The 19,232-nt window shown below is 45.2% G+C and overlaps 2 protein-coding genes across 9 annotated transcripts; both read left to right on the forward strand.

Moving 5' to 3' along the window:
• Positions 1-3,804: 3,804 nt before the first annotated feature.
• Positions 3,805-8,707, forward strand: Irk2 (Inwardly rectifying potassium channel 2). 8 transcript variants are annotated; one of them, XR_002319725.2, is made up of 6 exons: positions 3,805-4,180; positions 4,555-4,799; positions 7,160-7,434; positions 7,492-8,274; positions 8,341-8,461; positions 8,524-8,707. XR_002319725.2 is itself a non-coding variant. In XM_020953699.2 (5 exons), the coding sequence occupies exons 2-5, from the start codon at positions 4,555-4,557 to the stop codon at positions 8,610-8,612; spliced, it is 1,392 nt and encodes a 463-aa protein (XP_020809358.2). In that variant the 5' UTR covers positions 3,805-4,180; the 3' UTR covers positions 8,613-8,707. The 8 variants fall into 8 exon arrangements, 2 of the variants coding, with proteins under 2 accessions (XP_020809358.2, XP_020809386.2); XR_002319727.2 differs by having other exon boundaries at positions 8,344-8,461; XM_020953699.2 differs by lacking the exon at positions 8,341-8,461.
• Positions 8,708-15,059: 6,352 nt separating this feature from the next.
• On the forward strand, positions 15,060-15,789 carry LOC110185082 (uncharacterized). The gene has a single exon (XM_020953766.2). It carries the CDS (start codon positions 15,243-15,245, stop codon positions 15,711-15,713), a length of 471 nt encoding a protein of 156 aa, XP_020809425.2. The 5' UTR covers positions 15,060-15,242; the 3' UTR covers positions 15,714-15,789.
• The last annotated feature ends 3,443 nt before the right edge of the window (positions 15,790-19,232 follow it).

Consider the following 19,232-nt stretch of genomic DNA (forward strand, 5'->3'; position numbering starts at 1 on the left):
TATTTAATACTTGACCCTTATTCCTGTTTTTTTTTTTTTTTTTTTTGTATATAAAATAAGTTTTTAAAATTTGATTAGTGTACTTACCTTGAACTTCTATGAGTAGGAATCCCTACAATATAAATGATATATATTTATGATTAAAAACAATGAAGTAACGCCTGTTTTCATTTCATTCACCTAAACATAATATATTTGCAATTCACAGATTTGAGTTTTTCCTCTACACCAAACGATCGTTTGTTTGGCACCTATATGATGCAGTCGTCCGATTTTCATGAAATTTTACACAAAATTTAAGACTAATATAAAATGGCTACACCTCAAACTTGATGATGATCTGTTCAAAACTGAAATAGTTATAATTTTTAATTGTATAAATTTCTCGATCGTTCCTATGGAAGCTATATGATATAGTAGTTCGATTTTCATAAAATTTTACACAGAACTGTAGAGTATAATAAAATAGCTATATCTCAAATTTGATAAAGATCTGCTGAAAACTGAAAGTGTTATAATTTTTTTTTGTAAAAATTTTCCGATCATTCCTATGACAGCTATATGATATAGTCGTCCGATCTGGCCCGTTCCGATATATATATGAGTGAGAGTATATAGAAGGCTAACTACATTCATTAAAACTGAGAGACTAGTTTGCGTAGAAACGGACAGACGAACAGAAGGACAGACGGACAGACGGACAGACAGACAGACGGACAGACGGACATGGCTAGATCGACTCGGCTGTTGATCCTGATCAAGAATATATATACTTTATATGGTCGGAGGTGCCTCCTTCACTGCGTTGCAAACTTCTGACTGAAATTATAATACCCTGCAAGGGTATAATAAAATGTAACAAATTGTACGCAGCCACACTTCCGGTTTTTACCTAAACTTTGGCGCCTGAGTTTCAGATCTGTCAGACTAAGCAAACTTGCTGAACTCTACATGTTGCTTGAACTTAACCAACGTAAAAGAAAGCAGTGCGAATGGTAAAAATGTTGTAAAAAACGGGGGAAGCACATGGCTTTGAAACTTGCTATTAATTTTAGTCTATGCTTTAACCGCTGTGTTCTAAATTGTATCTAAAATACAAGTAGCTATCGGTTTCTTCGCTAGTTACTATACACTTGGTTACTACACAGCGTTACTATAATTTCAGTCAGAAACATATTACACAGTGAAGGATTCATTATTAGGAGTATCTTTTTAGCCATCTCAGAAAGAACATAAATTTTTTTAAATTTTCCAAAATTTTATAAGGGGTTACATCATTAAAATTGTCAAAAAATTTCATTTTTTTCAAATGTCAAATTTGGTATGCAGATTTATTAATCCAATAAAAACTAACATAAGAAAGGTCTTTGAATTCCAATTAATGCATTTTTGACTTAGTTATGAAATTTTTAAGCACTGATTTGTATAAAAAAATTGCCATATAAAATTATTGATAATATCGACTTAAAAAATGAAATTTTAACTTCAGTCAGAGGATTGTATTCGGTGATGGAGACATTTGCGACCCTATAAATCATATATATTCTTGATCAGCATGAACAGCTGAATCGATCTGGCTATTTTTGGCAAAAATTTAATTTTTTCAAAATTTTCGAAATATTATAAGGGGTTACATCGATAAAACTGTAAAAAAAAATTGTCAAAATTTTAAGTTTCTTAAAATTTTGAATTGTGTATGCAGATTTATTAACCTAATAAAAACTAACATAAGACGGCTTTCCGGACTAAAATTAAAGCTTTTTTGACTTAGTTATGCGTTTTTAAGCATTGATTTAAAGAAAAAAAGGCGATATAAAAATATAGATAAACACCGACTTAAATTATTGTATATTAATGTCAGTCAGAAGCTTGAATCAAAGTGAAGGAGTCATTTCCGACCCTATAAAACATAAATATTCTTAATTAGCATCAATAGGAGAATCTATCTAGCCATTTTACAAAAAAAAAAAATTAAAAATTATTAATTAAAATTGTCTAAAATTGGAAAAAAAATGTAATATTTTTTAACTTTAAATTGAATAAACAGATTTATTTACCCAATAAAAGTAAACATAGGTTATCTTTTCGAATCAAATTTACTTATGCCTATTTTAAATTTTGATTTGTCTAGGAGATTGTCTTCAAATATCAATACCCTATAATTGGAAACTGCAAGGCTATATACATAACAAAGCGATTTATTTGATGTTATTAAAGAAAATTAACTTATACTTGAATATCTTGACGAAAATCTTCTCGATACCATTATTTTACTTCCAGAAATGACACAAATAGCCCACGAATAAAAGTATTTTAATAAATTCCAAAGTTGTCGCACCGCTCTTGCATAATGCAACCGTGAACCATTTTAAGGCCCGATCCCGCCAAACGCAGCTTTTCGCATAATTTTAGCAATAAATATATAAATCTGTCGGAGGGGGGTTAATTGGGAGAGTCAACCGAATCGATTTGTTGACCATTACAGAAATAGCCGCTCCACTGGAGGCTCTGTGCGGACCTAAACGCTAATTAACACCCCTGGACAGCAGAGTGGCATCATGATTGACTACAAATTTGCACTTGGCGCGAGTTAAGCCAACCCCTAATCGGATGGGAAAGTGGGGAAAAGGGGCTTCGGGCACTCTTCACTCTTATCTAGATTCCTCCGGGGGTCGCACACACACACTGGGCCATCAAGTTTATTATTCAATTATCGCAGCTGTTTGGGCGCTCTTCATCCGCGTTTAGTGGATTTAGTGGATCATAAATTAGGTTTTGAGGCGGGAATGACGGAAGAGCATTGAAGCGTCTGCATCAGACTGTCTGTTGAGAGGGGACCTCAGCAGGTCACACACCTATAGGTGTATGCACCGTGGGTTAGAATCCGTTCAAGCCACAAACACAACGCAATGTTTTCACTAATAACTGCAGAAAACCCTCAGGGAAGAGCCACCACCGAGTAAATATATGTTTCCCATCTATAAATTAGAAGTTATTCTTGTAAAGTTATTTGGCGTAAAATTCGGCTTTGTTGCCATCACAATGGCCAGTGATTTACGACTTTGGTGATAGGTTTTAATTGGTTGGAAGCCATAAAAAGACACTACGCGTGACTTTCCCGATGACTGCCCTCTTGCCCTCCCCCAAGTAATACCTTGGCGGACATAATACTTCTGGGATATATCTGTGCCATTAACGTCACCAGTGTTATTTTGTTTGTATTTGCACAATGCAGCCGATTTGCGCGTGAGTGGCGGGTAAATACACGAATATTACGTATACGCCACCTTGTACTCGAAATTGAGCGAAGATGCGAACGAGGGCCATTGTGTGTTCCGTCTATGCAAATAGAGAGAAATGTCTCCTCTTTCCGCATTCTCTCCACCATTTTAACTCTGATAAATCAGAGCTTTCCAGACCCTGACTGATCGATATTGCGACACTTGACGAGGGGGACAGAGAATATTACGGATACGCCACCCCTTGCTCACGGCGTCCCAAGGTCGCCTGCATTGAGAAGTGTCTGGCAGCTGATTTCTCTCCTCCTCAGCGAGATAAGATGAGCTTATCGCGCTTATCTTCCGCTTCGTTTCCAATTTACGAATCATTCCAATTGAACTTATTCCGCGTCAAGCCACAACTTGTATCTTTCGGTAAATGTATCTGTGAGAGCATCGCCAATCTGCAGCGTGAAAAGTGTCGGGTGTGTGTGTGCGGTGTGTGTAATTCTCTCTTCCTGTGCGGGTGTGTGTGCCAGCGGCTCATTTACAGCGCTTCGCTTTCTGCTCTACAACTTTTGTTTAGTTTGAAAAAATGTTCTTTCAGTCGGCCGTCATTTAATCCATTGGGCAGACTTGCGGATACGTTGCTCTCGCCAGATCCAGTAGCTTTGTGGCTGCGGCTTCTGTGGCCTCCGCCAGCTTCAGAGTCGAGTGCCCTGTGATCTCGTCTCATTCCACTCCCGACACGCGTCCACCCAAGAAAGCGAAATAGGTCGCCAAATTAGTTACAATATCTTTTGGTGGCAAGCCAAAAAGCGATTGAAACTCTTTAGCATAACAATGGCCATCTAAAAAGTGATCGGTTTAAAGGTGTCAATCAATTCAACATTTTGACGGCTCATAAAGAGGTGCTAAAACTACTTAAGCCCAAAACGTGCCGTTCAAAGAAATAATTCACGGTGCGTGCGCAGATTTTCCAAAGTGCTTGCCTCGAATCTTGTGAAAAGTGCTGAGCGGGTGTGAAAAATCATACAGGAAGTGCTTCTGGATATTCTGTAATTTCAAGAGCTACCCATTTGGGGTATAAATTTATAATTTTTACACTATTTATAACGCAAATAATATAAGTTACCCGTGACTCTATCGCGCTGATAGCAGATCGGTTTGCTTCACAGAAATCTGTGCAAATCAGCTGACGTTGACGGCAACAAAATAGATTTATCGCACCTGGGTTGCACTTATCGCAAGTTTCTGTTTGCCTACTTGAGGCGGCACTCACCCGACCCCGTCTAAGTAAATTAATTGAAAGGGCTATCACACCGACCTCCCACAGATGCGTTTCAATTTCTCCAGCCACTCGGCGGCGCCCACTTCAACGGCAACGACCACCACGCAGGCCAATGGCGGCGATAAGGCCGCCCAGCCCCTGAAGAAGGCCGTCGAGGCGGATCCCGAATCCCTGGACAGTGTGATCAGTAACCCTCACTCCTACCCCATCACCATAGTGCCCAATCGGCCGACCAGCTTCTACGGCCTCTCCTCAAATGGCAAGGCGTTCCAGCGGCAGCCGAGCTGCAGGTGAGTTTCCCAGGTAGTCTATTTACCTTACCAAGTGGCTAAGTGACTGGGTCAATAATTGGGCCATTAGTTAGAGCGGCTCTAATTGGCTAAGCAAATTCGGGGCACTCTGACGTTGGCCTGGGTGGAATCGTTGGGTGAGGAGCTTCAGTTTGATTCGAAATCGCGAAGTTAGAACGTCTAGCGAAATGCAGGTTCCGCTTAGCGATGTCCAGGTCCTGCAGGACCCCGCCGATGCCGAGACGCTGAATGACAAGGAGGAGACCTTCGCCCACATGAAGGAGTGGAAGCGGCAGTACATGCGCGGCATTTCGCACACACCCTCGCAAGCAGGAGTCTACTACGAGGCGCTCAAAGGATCCAGCCACTCGTTGGCCAAAGGGTGCGAATTTCTAGAGATTATGGTAGACAGATTTAGGAGTTGGTTCTTAACCATTTGACGTTTAACTTGCTATTAGTATTTTACAAAGGATTTACATAACGTAAAGTTTAAACTATCCGAAGCTGAAGTAATGCTTAGTTATAAAGTCAGAAATGATTTGTGATATTTAACCACAGTATCTTTAGCCGTTATATTTTCAAGTAATTTTCAAACATTTACATAGCTCTGGTACGCAAATAGCAAGAACTTCTAATGGAAAATTTTTTATTTTTATTTTGTACACTGTAGGCAGAAGTTACAAACTTAGGCTACAGGGATCGGCCATAACAGCGGAGATTTTCGGCCGGAATAAGGTTTACATGATTTGGTTAAATAAATATAGAGGGATCTTATAAATGTATTAACAGTTAATTGCACATGGATTATTTACAAGTAACAAATGACAGATATTTTATGAGGAAAGTGATTGGTTTATATACGGTGTAAAAGATTTGCTGATTTGAGGAAATTAAGAATTAATTGGATGTTAGCAAAATTAGGGTTGACTAATGGAAAATATTTATTTATTATTCATCGAGCAAGTACTTCCTATTTGAAACCGGAAAGAAACCCCCATGGGCCTTCCCATCCCAGTAAGATATCCCAAATTTGAGTAGAAATAGAAGCTTTGCTCAGCAATTAGCCAATTGCCCAGAGTTTCCGTGCGGTAATTAGCTCGTAAGGGGCTTGACATTCAACTTGAACTTGCCGACAGCCTCTCAATCATCGGCTAGAGACAGTGAGGCAGTGCGTCCGTCCGTGTCACGTTGTCGCATCTTCTTTACTGGCTTTTTGTCTAGCTGATTAGCGGAACGCCGCCCGTCGTTTGCGGTTGTAATTTATATGGCAACGCCCACGGCAGGGGTTTGCTTAGTGACTGCAGATTGCAGTGCAGGTCGCTTGATTTAGGGGCGCGTTACGAGTGCTGCGATTCATTAGGCTGTGCTGCCCCCCGAATCGCAACTCTTTCCCACACTTGTCAACCGCTAAACGGTTGGGCAAAAGGTTTCCCACCGGAGATACACAGCTTCCACTTCCTTCTCCGCTTAGAGGCGGCGGCGGCGGCTTCAGAGATTCTTCCCTATTTTTGACTAATGCGTGGGCCGCTCAACTGAGTGAAAACAATAAAGAATTAAGTGAGACACACTGCGAAGCGGCAAGATGAATCACATGGCGTATGTGTAGTTAGTGGGGCAGTAAATTTGATTAGCGGGCATTAATGCAATCGGCACAATGCCAATTAATCGCTGCAAGTGTCGGGTGTCAATGCGGGGTTAAGGTGACCGGCAGCCAGTCCAGAGATGATTGAGCTCAGTCCCCATGTGGGTGTCCCCGATTCAACCCCATTAAACCGCAGCGAGCTGTGACAGGTTGGTGTAATAAATCAAAAGATCGGTGGGTGAGCTGCAATTAAGTGCCATAATCCGGGATGCAAGTGCTCTGATTCCGTCTAAAGTCCGCCCGTTTGGACTGTTAATTAGATGCACTTCTCGTGTGGCCTGGCCAAAAAGAACGAGTGTCTGAGCGCACACGTAATTCCAGCAAATTAAAAAACACGATGTCGAGACAACCAATTGCAGCTGACACTTGCATAAATCATAGAAATTACATGACAATGAAATGATAACGGCAGAGGAATGTTGAAGGTAATGGGGTTACACAAATGTCTCGTTAAATGTATCTTAAAGGTCTTTCAGAATGAGTCATTCAGAGGAATTCAAGTTAATAGCTTACTAAACTTAGGATTTCAAAGGGAGTATAAATAGTTTTCTTATTTAAATTGTATATTTTTCTTTAAATTTATGTGTGAATCATTAAGCCATCCCCTCTTATTTCTCAAATAAATAGTGCCTACAGAAGCCTCAGCTTATTCATGGCAGCAGATATTCCTAGCACACTTTTAGGCATTCCACTTAAATGCTCCCTAATTTTTCTCCAGATCTCGCAATTTCCGGCCTGGCAGCATGCGACGAGTGCGCAGACGTGCGGTTTTCAAGAATGGAGACTGCAATGTGGTACAGAAGCACCTCCAAAGGAGACGAGTGCGCTTCCTGCAGGACATGTACACCACCATGGTGGACTGGCAGTGGCGTTGGACGTTGCTGGCCTTCGCCCTCAGCTTCATTCTATCGTGGCTCTTCTTCGCGCTCATCTGGTGGCTGATTGTCTACACACACGGCGATCTGGAGGAGCTTCATATGCCGGACAACCAGGGTAAGGAAGAAGTCATTTAGTAAAAGTAAATCTTCTGATTAATATATAATCCTGCAGAGGAGTCTGGCTGGGCGCCCTGTGTCTCGGCCATTGATGGCTTCACCTCTTGCTTCCTGTTCTCCATTGAGACGCAACACACAATCGGCTATGGAGTGCGCACCACCTCACCCGAGTGTCCCGAGGCCATCTTCATGATGTGTTTCCAGTCCATCTACGGCGTGATGTCCTCCGCCTTCATGGCCGGAATTGTGTTTGCCAAGATGACACGGGCCAAGCAGCGGGCACAGACGCTGCTCTTCTCCAAGCACGCGGTCATCTGCCAGCGGGACGGATGTCTTTCGCTGATGTTCCGGGTGGGTGACATGCGCAAGTCCCACATCATCGGAGCCGGGGTGAGGGCTCAGCTGATTCGCACCAAGAGCACCAAGGAGGGCGAGGTGATGACGCAGTACTTTACGGAGCTGGAGATTGGCACCGACGACTCCGGTTCGGATCTGTTCTTTATCTGGCCGATGGTCATCGAGCACAAAATAGATGAGAACTCGCCGCTGTACAATCTGAATGCCACCGACATGCTGCAGGACAAATTCGAGATTGTGGTCATTTTGGAGGGTACCGTGGAGTCCACAGGTCAGAGCACCCAGGCCAGGTCCAGCTACATTAACACTGAGATCCTGTGGGGCCACCGCTTCGATCCAGTGGTGCTGTACAACAAGGACCTACAGGCCTATGAGATCGACTATGGACGCTTCAATGAAACCACCCAGGTGGACACGCCCCTGTGCAGTGCTCGCGAGCTGAACGAAATTTATAAAATCCAGGAAGGCTTCCGCACACCAGGTCGGTTGTGGAGCATTTCCCATTGAATATGTGGTGTTATCATTTGTTTTGTCCCATTTTCACCAGCAGAAACCACCTTCACCATGCGTCAACTGTCCCACAACCATTCCGATCAGGCCTCCTAAAACGTTGGATCACAGTGTGTTGTCCCATTTGTTGGTATAGCTCGTAAGCGTCCTTGTTATATGTGAGTTGCTCTTGCTGGTGCCAAGAAATTATATTTCTAGAGGATTTTGTTCTACCTTTCAGCCTCGCCTTCGATACACAGCTCCTGTTCCGGCTATCAGTCATCCGGGAATCCCAATCGCCTGCGATGGCAGCTCTCGGTGCCCTTGTAGAGATACCCGACTATTTTAACACTTGCGAGCAAAGCTACTGCAAGCAACCCTACGAAAATAAGTTAATAAACGCTTTAGTTCGAGTCTTGAGTATACACCCAAATTGCATGTCCCTGGGATTTCGTACAAATGACATATAATTGCCCCGCTCGCTGCCAGGTAGCGGTTGCAGTTGCAGTTGCAGTTGCGACTCCACAGTTTTGGGGTGCAACCCACTCATTAGGCATCATTAATAACCGGGCCGTATCAATGCCCTGGTGCCTTAAGAGAGGTGCCAAAAGAGCCGAACAAACACACACACACACTCTGCGAAACAAGTTCGTTGCCGCAGTCTTTTGTTCGTGGGCGAGCCACAAGTGGACGAAGGTGAGTGCTCCGGCGGGGAGCCGGCGCCTAGGCGAAACATTCATATCCTTTTAATTGAAATTGAATCAATAACTCTTATTTGCGCAAACTAATCAACACTAAATTATAACACTCGCAGGGAAACAACTCGAATATTTATTATCGCATTTATCACCGCGCCCAGGGTGGATATCTAATGAAATGTGGGTGTGGGTCAGATGCCTGGGCCATAAATACAATGCCAAATTTCAGCAACTCTATTACAACTCACCCGAAAAAAAACAAAAAAAAAAAAAACAAAAACAAAACAAAAATCTGAGAAACCCAGCAAAAAATAAATAGGAACGCGAGCGAGATCGAAATGAATGTTGGCTGCCAAAGGCGGGGGCTGTCCCAAGGGGTGGGTGCAACGGTGCAGCGTAGCAGCGTTGCAGCTCTGGCTCAGAGTGCTCCGAGTGCAGCGTCCTTAACCCACTTTCGGGCCCAAATGCAGTTACAGTTATGGCAGCGCGGCAGAACCAGCCAGCAGTCATGTGGGGCGCGCTTTATGTTTAATTACTTGTTAAATGTTTTGTCGCTTTTATCAGTTCGCATGCTTAAGAGCTCCATTAGCCAGAGTCGAGCACCCACAACCTGGCAGGCAGGTAGACCCAGGAGGCGGGTGACATGCGTCGCTCTCGGCGCACGGGGACATGTTGATGGCTCTGTGATTGGCTTCGACGAAACGTGCCGGCTGATCGACAGAATTAAAATATTATTCGCGCATGAAACGTTGCAGGCAACCAGCGCCGCATGTGGCACTATTTGCGACTCTGACTCTGACTCTAAGTTCGACTGCGACTTCGACTCCAACTGTGGCACGTTTCGCCAACGAGAGACAAAGGCGCCACCCAAATGGTTGCAGCCACTTGGCCCGGCCACGCGGGTCATAATTCCCTCGCTGCCCCCGAGAAACGTTTGTCAGCCGGGCCCAGCTATTTTTCGTGTAATTTTTAATGTGCTGATCAAGCACGCGAACGCGGCATGAACGTGGTCAGGCCCAACTATGCCGAGTCCTCCTCGGAGTTGACATGGAAGAAAACATCTGCCAGGGAGATCGAATGAGTGATCATACCCAGCAAGGGTCTAATAAATAAAAGTAGTCTTACTTTTGATATAATATTCCTTAAAGAAATTCCCCTCAAAACCCAAAGCCACACTTCAACATTTGACAGCCAAGTGTGCAACAGGGACTGTGGCCTAATAAAGACATCAATTGGACGATGACTCAGGTGGGTTTTTCGCCAGGAGATCTAGAGGCAGGGAGCTGATAAACGAAGTTGCAAAACAAGCTTAAAATTAACTGCGCCGGCAGTGCGAACAAAACAAAAGGTAGAACATGCTACATAACTCATCCATAATCAACACTGTTTACATAAATTTCAAAAATTATTACACGGCACAGTGGCCGAGAGACTCAGGGGCCTGGACTTGGGACTGAGACTGAGACCGGGGCTGGAAATGGGATCGGGTTAAGGATCGCACTCGGGCAGATGGAGAACGGGGGGTTCGGGATTGGGGAGAGCGCGTGATGAATGCCTAAATAATGCGCTTAACCCTGTGCGAACATAATTTATGGTGTGCGGATATGCATGAGTACAAGCCGGGACGAGAGTCGGCAGCACACACGCTGGTTTCATTGTTATTACACGGACGTTGCCGTTGACCAATCTGTAAGGCCTCCGCTGCCATTTTGGCCAAATTGATTAATTACGGTCATTCGGGGATGGCTGAGAAAGGGGGACTGTTCGGGGACAGAAGCAGCGTAAGTAGCATAAAATGCCATAAAGCGCTGGCCAGGAGCCGGCAGCATCCAAGTCCAAGTCATTTGCCACTAAGGACAAAAGCCGCAAAATTCAAAATTACTCAAGCGTTGCGAACGAGCCGGAGATCTTCCTCAGTCTTCAGTCGCAGCTTGAGCCCTGCCGCTACATACTATATGCCGCAATTGATTTAAGTTACCCCCAGTGCCCCTTACTATATACTCGTTGGGGCAACAATATTTAAGAGGGTATATATATATATATAATTGTGAGTCGCCACGGGGCGTGGTACATGTCCTGTTGTGGGTAATATGCATTTTTATGTCGCAGGATGGAGGGGTTAAGGGCCAGTGGAAATAATGCTTAACACGCCGTTGCCGCTGACATGCTCGACTTCGATGATGATGCGGCCCTCGGGCGGTGAGGCTGAATAATATTGATATTAATTATTTCTGAGGGAAATTATTAAGTAATTTTAATGCGGCTGCTGGAGCTGGTTTTCCTGGTCGTCATCGTCTCTGGTATTTCTTCCTAATTAATTATATTTATTAAATAACATAATAAATTAGCGCTTGCACTTGTTGTTATGCTTGCTCCAATTAAGGAAGTGCCACTCCAAGACGACCGGAGCGATCAAAACGATCAAGCCCCAAGTCCCGACCAAATTGGCTATCGGGTCAACCGGTTTGTGTTTTGTTTTTATTTTGGCCGTTTCACTGCTGGCCCGGCTCTGTTGATAACGCGCTTTAATTAAAAATCTGCATACATTTTTGGGCAGTTGCATGTCTCGCAGCTCTCAGATCTCAGCTCTCGGCTCTCGACTCTCAGCCTTTTTCCCCATATAAATATCTCTGATCGCTTTTTTCGCGAAGACCCGCCAAAAATATCAAAATCAAAAGCGGCGCAGGCTCTTTTATGACAGATCTCACTTTAAAGTTGACGTCCGAACTGTCAGAGAATAACACTTGAAGTCTGAGGAGACGCTGCAGCTTCCCCTCTCGGCTCACCGGGCTCTGTGAATTTATATTATTTTGGTGGCTTTTTGATGTGAAGTGAAGTTAATTTAGCGGACTTCAACTGACACAAGAAAAAATGGTTGCACAATGTATAAACTTCTACTTGATGCGCCAGTGTTTATAAAAGGGCAAGGGCCCTTTGATATTTTGTTAACCCTTTGTAAGGCTCTGAAGCGGTTGCTCTGATTAGAGATTATTCAGTTCGAGTAGGACCTTATGTTAACGAAAAGATAATGGGTAAAGTCAGTTCAAGTTGATGCTCAATTTGTGCACGCTTATCCTTCATGGTTGCTTTAACGAGTTCCAGATAAAGAGCCGTCTTAATTTTTCAAAATTATAACCTTCATGCCTGATTGTTTTCTGACGAAACTGGAAGCTCGGTCGAAGGGTTCAAGAACCTCACCGGTGGCTTGTAATAACTAGGCAATATAACTTGCTAAAATTAAGCTAATGAATCATTCTGCGGCTGGAGGGCCTTCTATTCAAATGGAAATCCCTTGCTTTGGTTATCACAAATGTATAATTTTATTTCCCTCCGATCTTCTCAGCTGGCCCTTTCACATTTGCACATAATAATGTTTTGAGCTTGGGCCTGGGCTCTTTTGTTTTGGAAAGTCTTGCTTCTGGAGCCTGTGAATAAGGTCTCAGATTCGGCGCGAGATGAAATGGGTGGAGATTTGAAGATTTGGGCATTTTCAAGATGCTTCCATAAGCCGTAAACAATTTGCAAATGGCTGGGGAGGGCAGCTTTATCTTAATGATGCATAATAAAATTATGGCGGCAATCAGCCGAAATCAATAACAGTCGTTGCCCACTCGCAGAGAAAGTAATTATTGGCCGGTCAATTGGTGGCTCCGACACCCGTCAAATCCGCTGCTCGTCTCCGATAAGTCCGATAACCGGAGCTGGGGATAAGTCGCGGCCGAGATGAAAGTGGCCAGAGAGGCGTCTGATGGGCTGGACAGCCCTGGAATCCATCTGCGACCATGTGGCGGCTCGTTTGCGCCCATCGTCACTTGGTTGAAGACCCAGAATGCAGATGCAGAATGCAGAATGCAGAAGCAGGCAGCACATCATCGCCGCCTTTGCAAACTGACCTACAGCAGCAGCAGCAGCAGAGTCCAGACTCCAGATTTCAGATCGCAGAGCACAGATTCCAGATACCAGTTCTCTGTTCGCAGTTTTATTGATGCAAATTGCATGCCCTGGGCCCTGTAATCATTCCCCGGCCGAAGACCTGGGCTCTGTGCGTGTAATTTGAGCGACAAGTCGATCCCCGCTTCGAGCCGGAACTGGGTCACATTCGGTTGCGTGGAGCGCACTTAACTCCGATGATTGGCCAAATGGTCGAGTGGCTAGTGGAGGGCGCCACCTAGGGACACCACTAAGCCCGATCTGGGTCTTGATTGACAGCCCCTCGGGATGAACGCCCTTCCCTGACTGCGAATTGCGAATCCACAGCCGTGTCCTTGCCGTGTAACGAGCTTTAAATAGCTTCAATTACAGTCGCAGATTGCATAATGCCCGGGACTCGAGACTTGGACTCGGTTTCCCCCCGTCGGAGAGCTCCTGTTTCTCCCCCCGCTTTTGCTGGCTTTGAATTTAATACGGGACGACGGACAGGCTTGACGAACGACAACGGCACGCCAGGAGGTCATGTCACAGAAATATCCATTAACACATCATAAAAATTAAAAATTAAGAAACCATACGAGCGAGGCAATAAAACCGCAGTGCCTGTAAAATACAATATCTGTTCGGTGGAATAAAAACGCCAAGGCATGCCAAGATAATCGCAGCCATCCAGCGGAGAGAAAAGTGAAACCGGTAATTATGCATTATGTATGCACGCCACCAACGCGGCGGATTAAAATGAGGAGCTGGCTAGCAGGATAGCCAAAAGAGCTTGACCAGGCTGGGATGTGATGCGAGGGGGGTCATCGATGGAGCGGGAGAAGGTCGCGGGGGCTTCAGCCGGCTTACTGTCTGCCCACGCTAAGTAGGAAACGCATTTTTCTGCGGCTTTTCGTTTTTTTTATATTTTTTTGGCAATTTACGTGCCTTGGCGCGCGGGCCGCAAACAAAAGACTTAAGCGACGAACCAGCAGTAACATAAATTTCACTTAATTGCAGAAGGCAAAACCAGAATGCATTCAATCGATAAACAGAAACTGCAGCAAATAAATGAGCTCGGCACGCATGCAAAATGCTTAATGTCCGGCCCTGTGAAAATATGCAAAGCACATAAAATTAAGTAAAACAACAGCCGGCCAGGCCAGAACATTTATCTCCGCTTCGATTTCGCTTCCATTGAAATGCATGTGGAGCAGGGAACTTTCGGCCATCCCAGCCTCGAAGTTGGTCTCGAGTCTTCTTCCGCCTCGGAAATATGTCGCCAGCGGAATCGGCAGCCACTTCCCAGAGGCAGTAGCTCATTTTCATTGTGTTTCAGAGTCGCAGGCAATGACAGTGAATTCTCGAACGCCACTCGCACTCGTAACTTTTTTGGTTTTGTATTTTTGTAAGGCTTTTGATTTTTTCCTGCAAGTGTTAAAGTCAACAATCGTGAGAAAAGAATTTTATTGTTGTTTCGCCTGTGAGTGTGTGTGTGTGTGTGTGTGTGGGGCTGCACTTTTTTCGTGTCGCTTTCAGGCTTTTTGTTTATTTTCATTTTTGCGAATACTGAAGGTCACTCTGCCTTGATTGCTCACTGCTGGCCGGCCCAGCTCGAGCCGAGTGGCAGCGATTTGGTGTGGGGCTCCCCCCAGTCAAGTCGAGTTCTGTTTTTCGGATTTTGTATATTCGAATTTTGTACATACATATATTTCTGGCCTTTTTTTCGGCCGCAGCATATGATGCCTGATGCCGCCAGCCAACCAACCAACCAGCCAGCCCCAGAAGTAGTTGCCGCTGCTGAGCTCGGAGCTTGCCATATCTCTCTTTTGCCTGGGCTCTTTCTGCCTTCATCCCGCGCTCATGTTAAATTGTCCGTTTCATGTTTCTGCTTAAATGTCAGTTGTAATTTGTTGTATTAACCCATACCACATGAATTATGTTTAGTTCGAATGTAATTGATTTGAATGCAATTTGAATGGCAACAACACAACAACAGCCGGCAACAACAATGGCAATATTAACAATAACAGCCACAGGAGCGTCGCCGGCACGGCAAATTGAAAATTGCCCTCAACTCTGGCCGAGATTAAATGGAATTATGCAAAAGAGCTGCCTGGGAACGAGTTGCGGCGATCCGAACACGATCTGAATGAGAACTTCATCAAGAACTGAGCTGGGTGCAGCTGGGATGAAGTCGAGAGGTGTTACCCCGGCCAGCACTGTTATCGATATATGTCTGCACTTAGTCTTGGGCATCTGTATCATTACCTCACAGCAACACTAGCTCGAACGAAATTTAAACGAATTTAAAAACTAATGTAAAAACCCTGACATAGTAGGCCGGAGAGAAATGTCATTTAGTCAAGTTGGAAATTCTGCGTTTCAACAACGTTTCCCAAAACTAGAAAAACTGTATATTTTGTACTTCAAGGCCATTGGTAAGCAAATGGAAGGCCAGAGAAGCGACTGCTCTCCGACCATGACTTCCAGTCCATGCATATTCTGCTTAGATGAACAGCGTTCGCCAAGGCGCATCTCCTGTGGCCACTCCTTTTGTGCGGACTGCTTCGAGCGATATCTCAAGCTGGGCCAGGACACACGATGTCCGCTCTGTCGGCGTGACTTCCGACCGGACATTCAGCCCGTTCCCTCCATGCCATCCCATGGTTATGGCCTCTCTGCCGAGGCAGACTTAGACTCAAGTGACATGGACCTGCAGACAGACACACTGGTGGTGACACTTTCAGAGCAGGAGTGTCGGTTCTTCGAGCAACTGTATCGGGAGATCAGACAGACAAGTAGCCATCGAACCGAACTCTAGTCCACATTTCGTTTTATTTGTTTAAGTATATATTTATTCATTGTTGTCGTTTTTATAAAAGTTTGTTAATTCGCAACACACTCTTTGTTGGTTTCGAAAGAGTGCCTGATGTTCTCGACTATCATAATCTTTCCTCAGTCTTGGCCCGCAACCTCATCCTCGTCCATCTCTCAGGACTGCGATGCTTCTGCCATCGATCAGCATTTGTATCTACTCGTGCTGGCGCAACTTAATTAGACGCTTAGACTGGCTAATTGCCGGTGGGGCCGGGCCTGATAAATTGATAAGCCCGGCGCAGATGAACAGCTAACGACGGCCATTAGCCGAAGTGACAGCAGCAGCCGGACGGGTGGCTGAAAAATGGTGCAAAATTGTTTATTAAATGTCCATGCCCGGCCAGTAGTCAGTAGAGCTAGAGCAGAAGCAGAAGCAGGAGCAGGAGCAGGAGCTAGACTTAGAGCAGAAGCAGAAGCCGGAGCTGGAGCAGGCTCTGGCCTAGCCCAATCCGCAAGTTGCTGAATTTGTTGCATTTGTTTGCTTGCCGTTGTCTTTTTTGGCTCTTTATCGCACGAATCATTTCTGGCTGGCCATTTTGACAGCGTTTTGAGTCAACAACATGGTGCATGCGGCAGATACAAATCTAAGCGGCACATTATGCAACGGCCGGCCGGTCGGCCAAGTGATCGTGCAAATGCTGAGAGCCAAAAACTATCTCATGGATTTGCGCAATTAGTCATCCTGGAATCGGAATCTGAATCGGAATCGGTATCGCTGGCGAAGGCGGAGTTGGAGTCGCAGGGGGAAGGGAGCCGGGGCCGGTGCCGGGGCTGGAGCCCGAGGAGCCGCCGCACTTTTGGCAGTGCGTGTGTGCGGGCGTGGCCGTTGAACAGTTTTATTGATAAGCCTGCTCTCGGGGCTTCGATATTGCATTTAGCTGGGCAATTATTAATGCCCCTTGTCGCCGGGCTGCGTGTAATTTGTGGCAGTGGTTACTGAAATGCGATACAACCGATTTATGAATGTCCATGTCCGGCGATGGCCACGATCCTCGTCGTCGCTGCGATCGTCAATCTTCGGGCTCGGAGGCCCACTTACATGTGATCTAACATGCTACCAACAAGCAGCGGCTTATCGATAACAGCTGCTGATCGGTTTTAGTCGGGCTTAGAGCCAGAGTTCGATGAACGCGTATGCACCTCGCGACGTGCCACATTTTTAGCATTTTTATTATCGCAAGTCATTTGTCAAATTGCTAAACTGACATTAAAGCCGCCTTTCCTGTGGGCTGATAAACCAATTTGACATTTTCCGCGCCGATGATCGATGGATCCACGTGATCCCCCTCCCTGATCCTCTCCAGCCCAGCCCAGTCCCAGACCCAGCCCCATCCCAACCCCATCCCGATCTCCAGGCGCAGGCAGGGAAGCGGGCAGGCTGGTGACATTTTTGTGCCAATTTCGGTCGCTGGGCCATCAGTTAAGAGCCCAGCCATCAGCCATCAGACTGGAGACCTCAGACCCTCAATTCGCATTTTTCGCTTTCAGTTTTGTATTTTGTGCTTTTTTTCTTCTTTTTTTCAGCTTTTCGCCTCGTTTTTCGGGGGGCTTTGTTTTCCTTGGAGTTGCCGTTTGCATGCGTGGGAGTTGCACGAATTGTGTCGTTAAATAATGCTCCATGTTTGTCCTGCACGAGACCCGCGAAACACACAAAACGAAATGAAACCAAACAAAGTCAAACAAAGCGGCTGCAGTGAAAAAAATCCCAAAAACTGGACTATTTGTAAACCCTTTCAGGGTATTAACATAATTTTGGTTAGAAGCTTGAAACGCAGTGAAGGAATCATTTCCGACCTTATAAATCATACATATTATTGATCAGCATTAACAGCAGAATCGATTTAGCCATGTCCGGTAAAAGAATACATTTTTTTTAATTTTTTCAAAATTTAAAATTGTTATAAGTTGTTAAAGTTGTCGAAAAAAAATTGGCAAAAAATTAAAATTTTGTAAACTAGAAATTGAGTATGCAGATTTGTTAACCTAATAAAAGCAAACATTGGAAAGCTCTCCGAATTGAAATTAATGCACTTTTGGCTTAGTTATGATATGTGAAAAACTTTAATTTACCCAAAAAATAACATAAACAAATACCAAAGCTTGAAATCAGATGGGATAGAAGAGGAGCAAATGCATTCATAATTTTCATTAGACAATTTGTTACATGGAATGCAAATGCAAACGATTTAAATCCTTATATTATTTGTAACAATGACCGATTTTCTTTACTTATTTTCCCTATAATATTCATCACGTCTCCTTGGCATTGTTTAGCGAAACTTTTCCCAGTGCCGGCAAACAACAGAAATAAAACTGGTTGCCCTGGCCGTTAGCGCGGAAGCGCTGCTCAAATGGCAACTGGAGCAGCGTTTTGGGTGGCCGGATCGGGACGGATCGGGTCCAGCCGGGAGTGGGACTTGCAGTCTGAAGTCTCCTACTCCTCGAGTAGTCCTATGTATTGGGGTACCTGGCAGCCATGCCGGCCTTGCATTTGATGTTGCTGTTGCTGCCGCCGCGCCGCTTTGTTTAATTGATAGACGACGATGACTGCGACGACCCACGCGGCGAACAAATGCGGCTGCCAAGATGAGGAGCAGCAGGAGCAGGAGCGGAAGCTGGTGCCGCAGCTGAAGCTGAAGCTGAAGCTGAAGCTGAAGTCGGCGGCACGCGATCGCCGGTCGTCTTGGATGCGGACCTGGACCAGTGGCAGTGGCAGGCAACCCATCGAACTCAAACTGTGCGCATGCGCATGCAACAGAATGCGACGTCGCGGCGTTGACAGATTGATGCCCCCTTACTCGGCCGCAGCCCCCGCCACATTATTCAAATTACCCGTGTGTTTGTGCGGAATTTATCAAAGTCCCTCCTGCAGCCCAGGAGGAGCCAGTGAGTGAGAGCGGAGGCTGGACAGGAAGGAAGGGAAGGGTGGTCATTTAGCATGTGGGCCAGTTGTTGTGGCTCGTGTTCGCGTGGGCGTCAAATGCTGTTTCCCCGCTCGAAATGGAACTATTTGCGGGTCAGTCGGGATAGGATCCCCCGCCAAACTTTCCTTTTGGCTAAGGGCAGCTCTTGAAACTGGAACGCGAACAGTATCTGCATCTGCGACTGTGACTCCGACTTCGACTCGAACTGCGACTGCAACTGGGTGCGGCATAAATTCTCATAAATCTATGGACCGAAAATCAGCAGTGTACATATGTAGATAGGTGCATACACATGCTGGCCTGGCCGGAGTAATTAAAGCAGTTTAACATGTCTCTGAGCCCGTCCAGTTTTTGGAGCTGTCACAACATCAACAAGCTTTCATTCATGCTCTGCGACAGACACAAGCCAGCCAGTTAGCACAGGTCCGTCAGTCCGTCAGTCAGGCAGCCAGTCATTCAGTCATTCAAAAGCCAGCCAAAAACTCGCCATAAATCAACTCATTTGAAATGCATCAAAGGCAGCAATCAGAAACAGAAAC

Source organism: Drosophila serrata, unplaced genomic scaffold, assembly GCF_035046125.1.
Source record: "Drosophila serrata isolate PLE 108 unplaced genomic scaffold, ASM3504612v1 contig_382, whole genome shotgun sequence".
Taxonomy (NCBI): Eukaryota; Metazoa; Arthropoda; class Insecta; order Diptera; family Drosophilidae; genus Drosophila; species Drosophila serrata.

Excerpts from the sequence above, each read along its gene's own strand:
- LOC110185082 (XM_020953766.2), top strand. The coding sequence starts at position 15,243 with ATGTCATTTAGTCAAGTTGGAAATTCTGCGTTTCAACAACGTTTCCCA.
- Irk2 (XM_020953699.2), top strand. The coding sequence starts at position 4,555 with ATGCGTTTCAATTTCTCCAGCCACTCGGCGGCGCCCACTTCAACGGCA. Across the intron at positions 4,800-7,159 it reads CAGCGGCAGCCGAGCTGCAG|ATCTCGCAATTTCCGGCCTG; the intron begins GTGAGTTTCCCA and ends ATTTTTCTCCAG. Across the intron at positions 7,435-7,491 it reads TCATATGCCGGACAACCAGG|AGGAGTCTGGCTGGGCGCCC; the intron begins GTAAGGAAGAAG and ends ATAATCCTGCAG.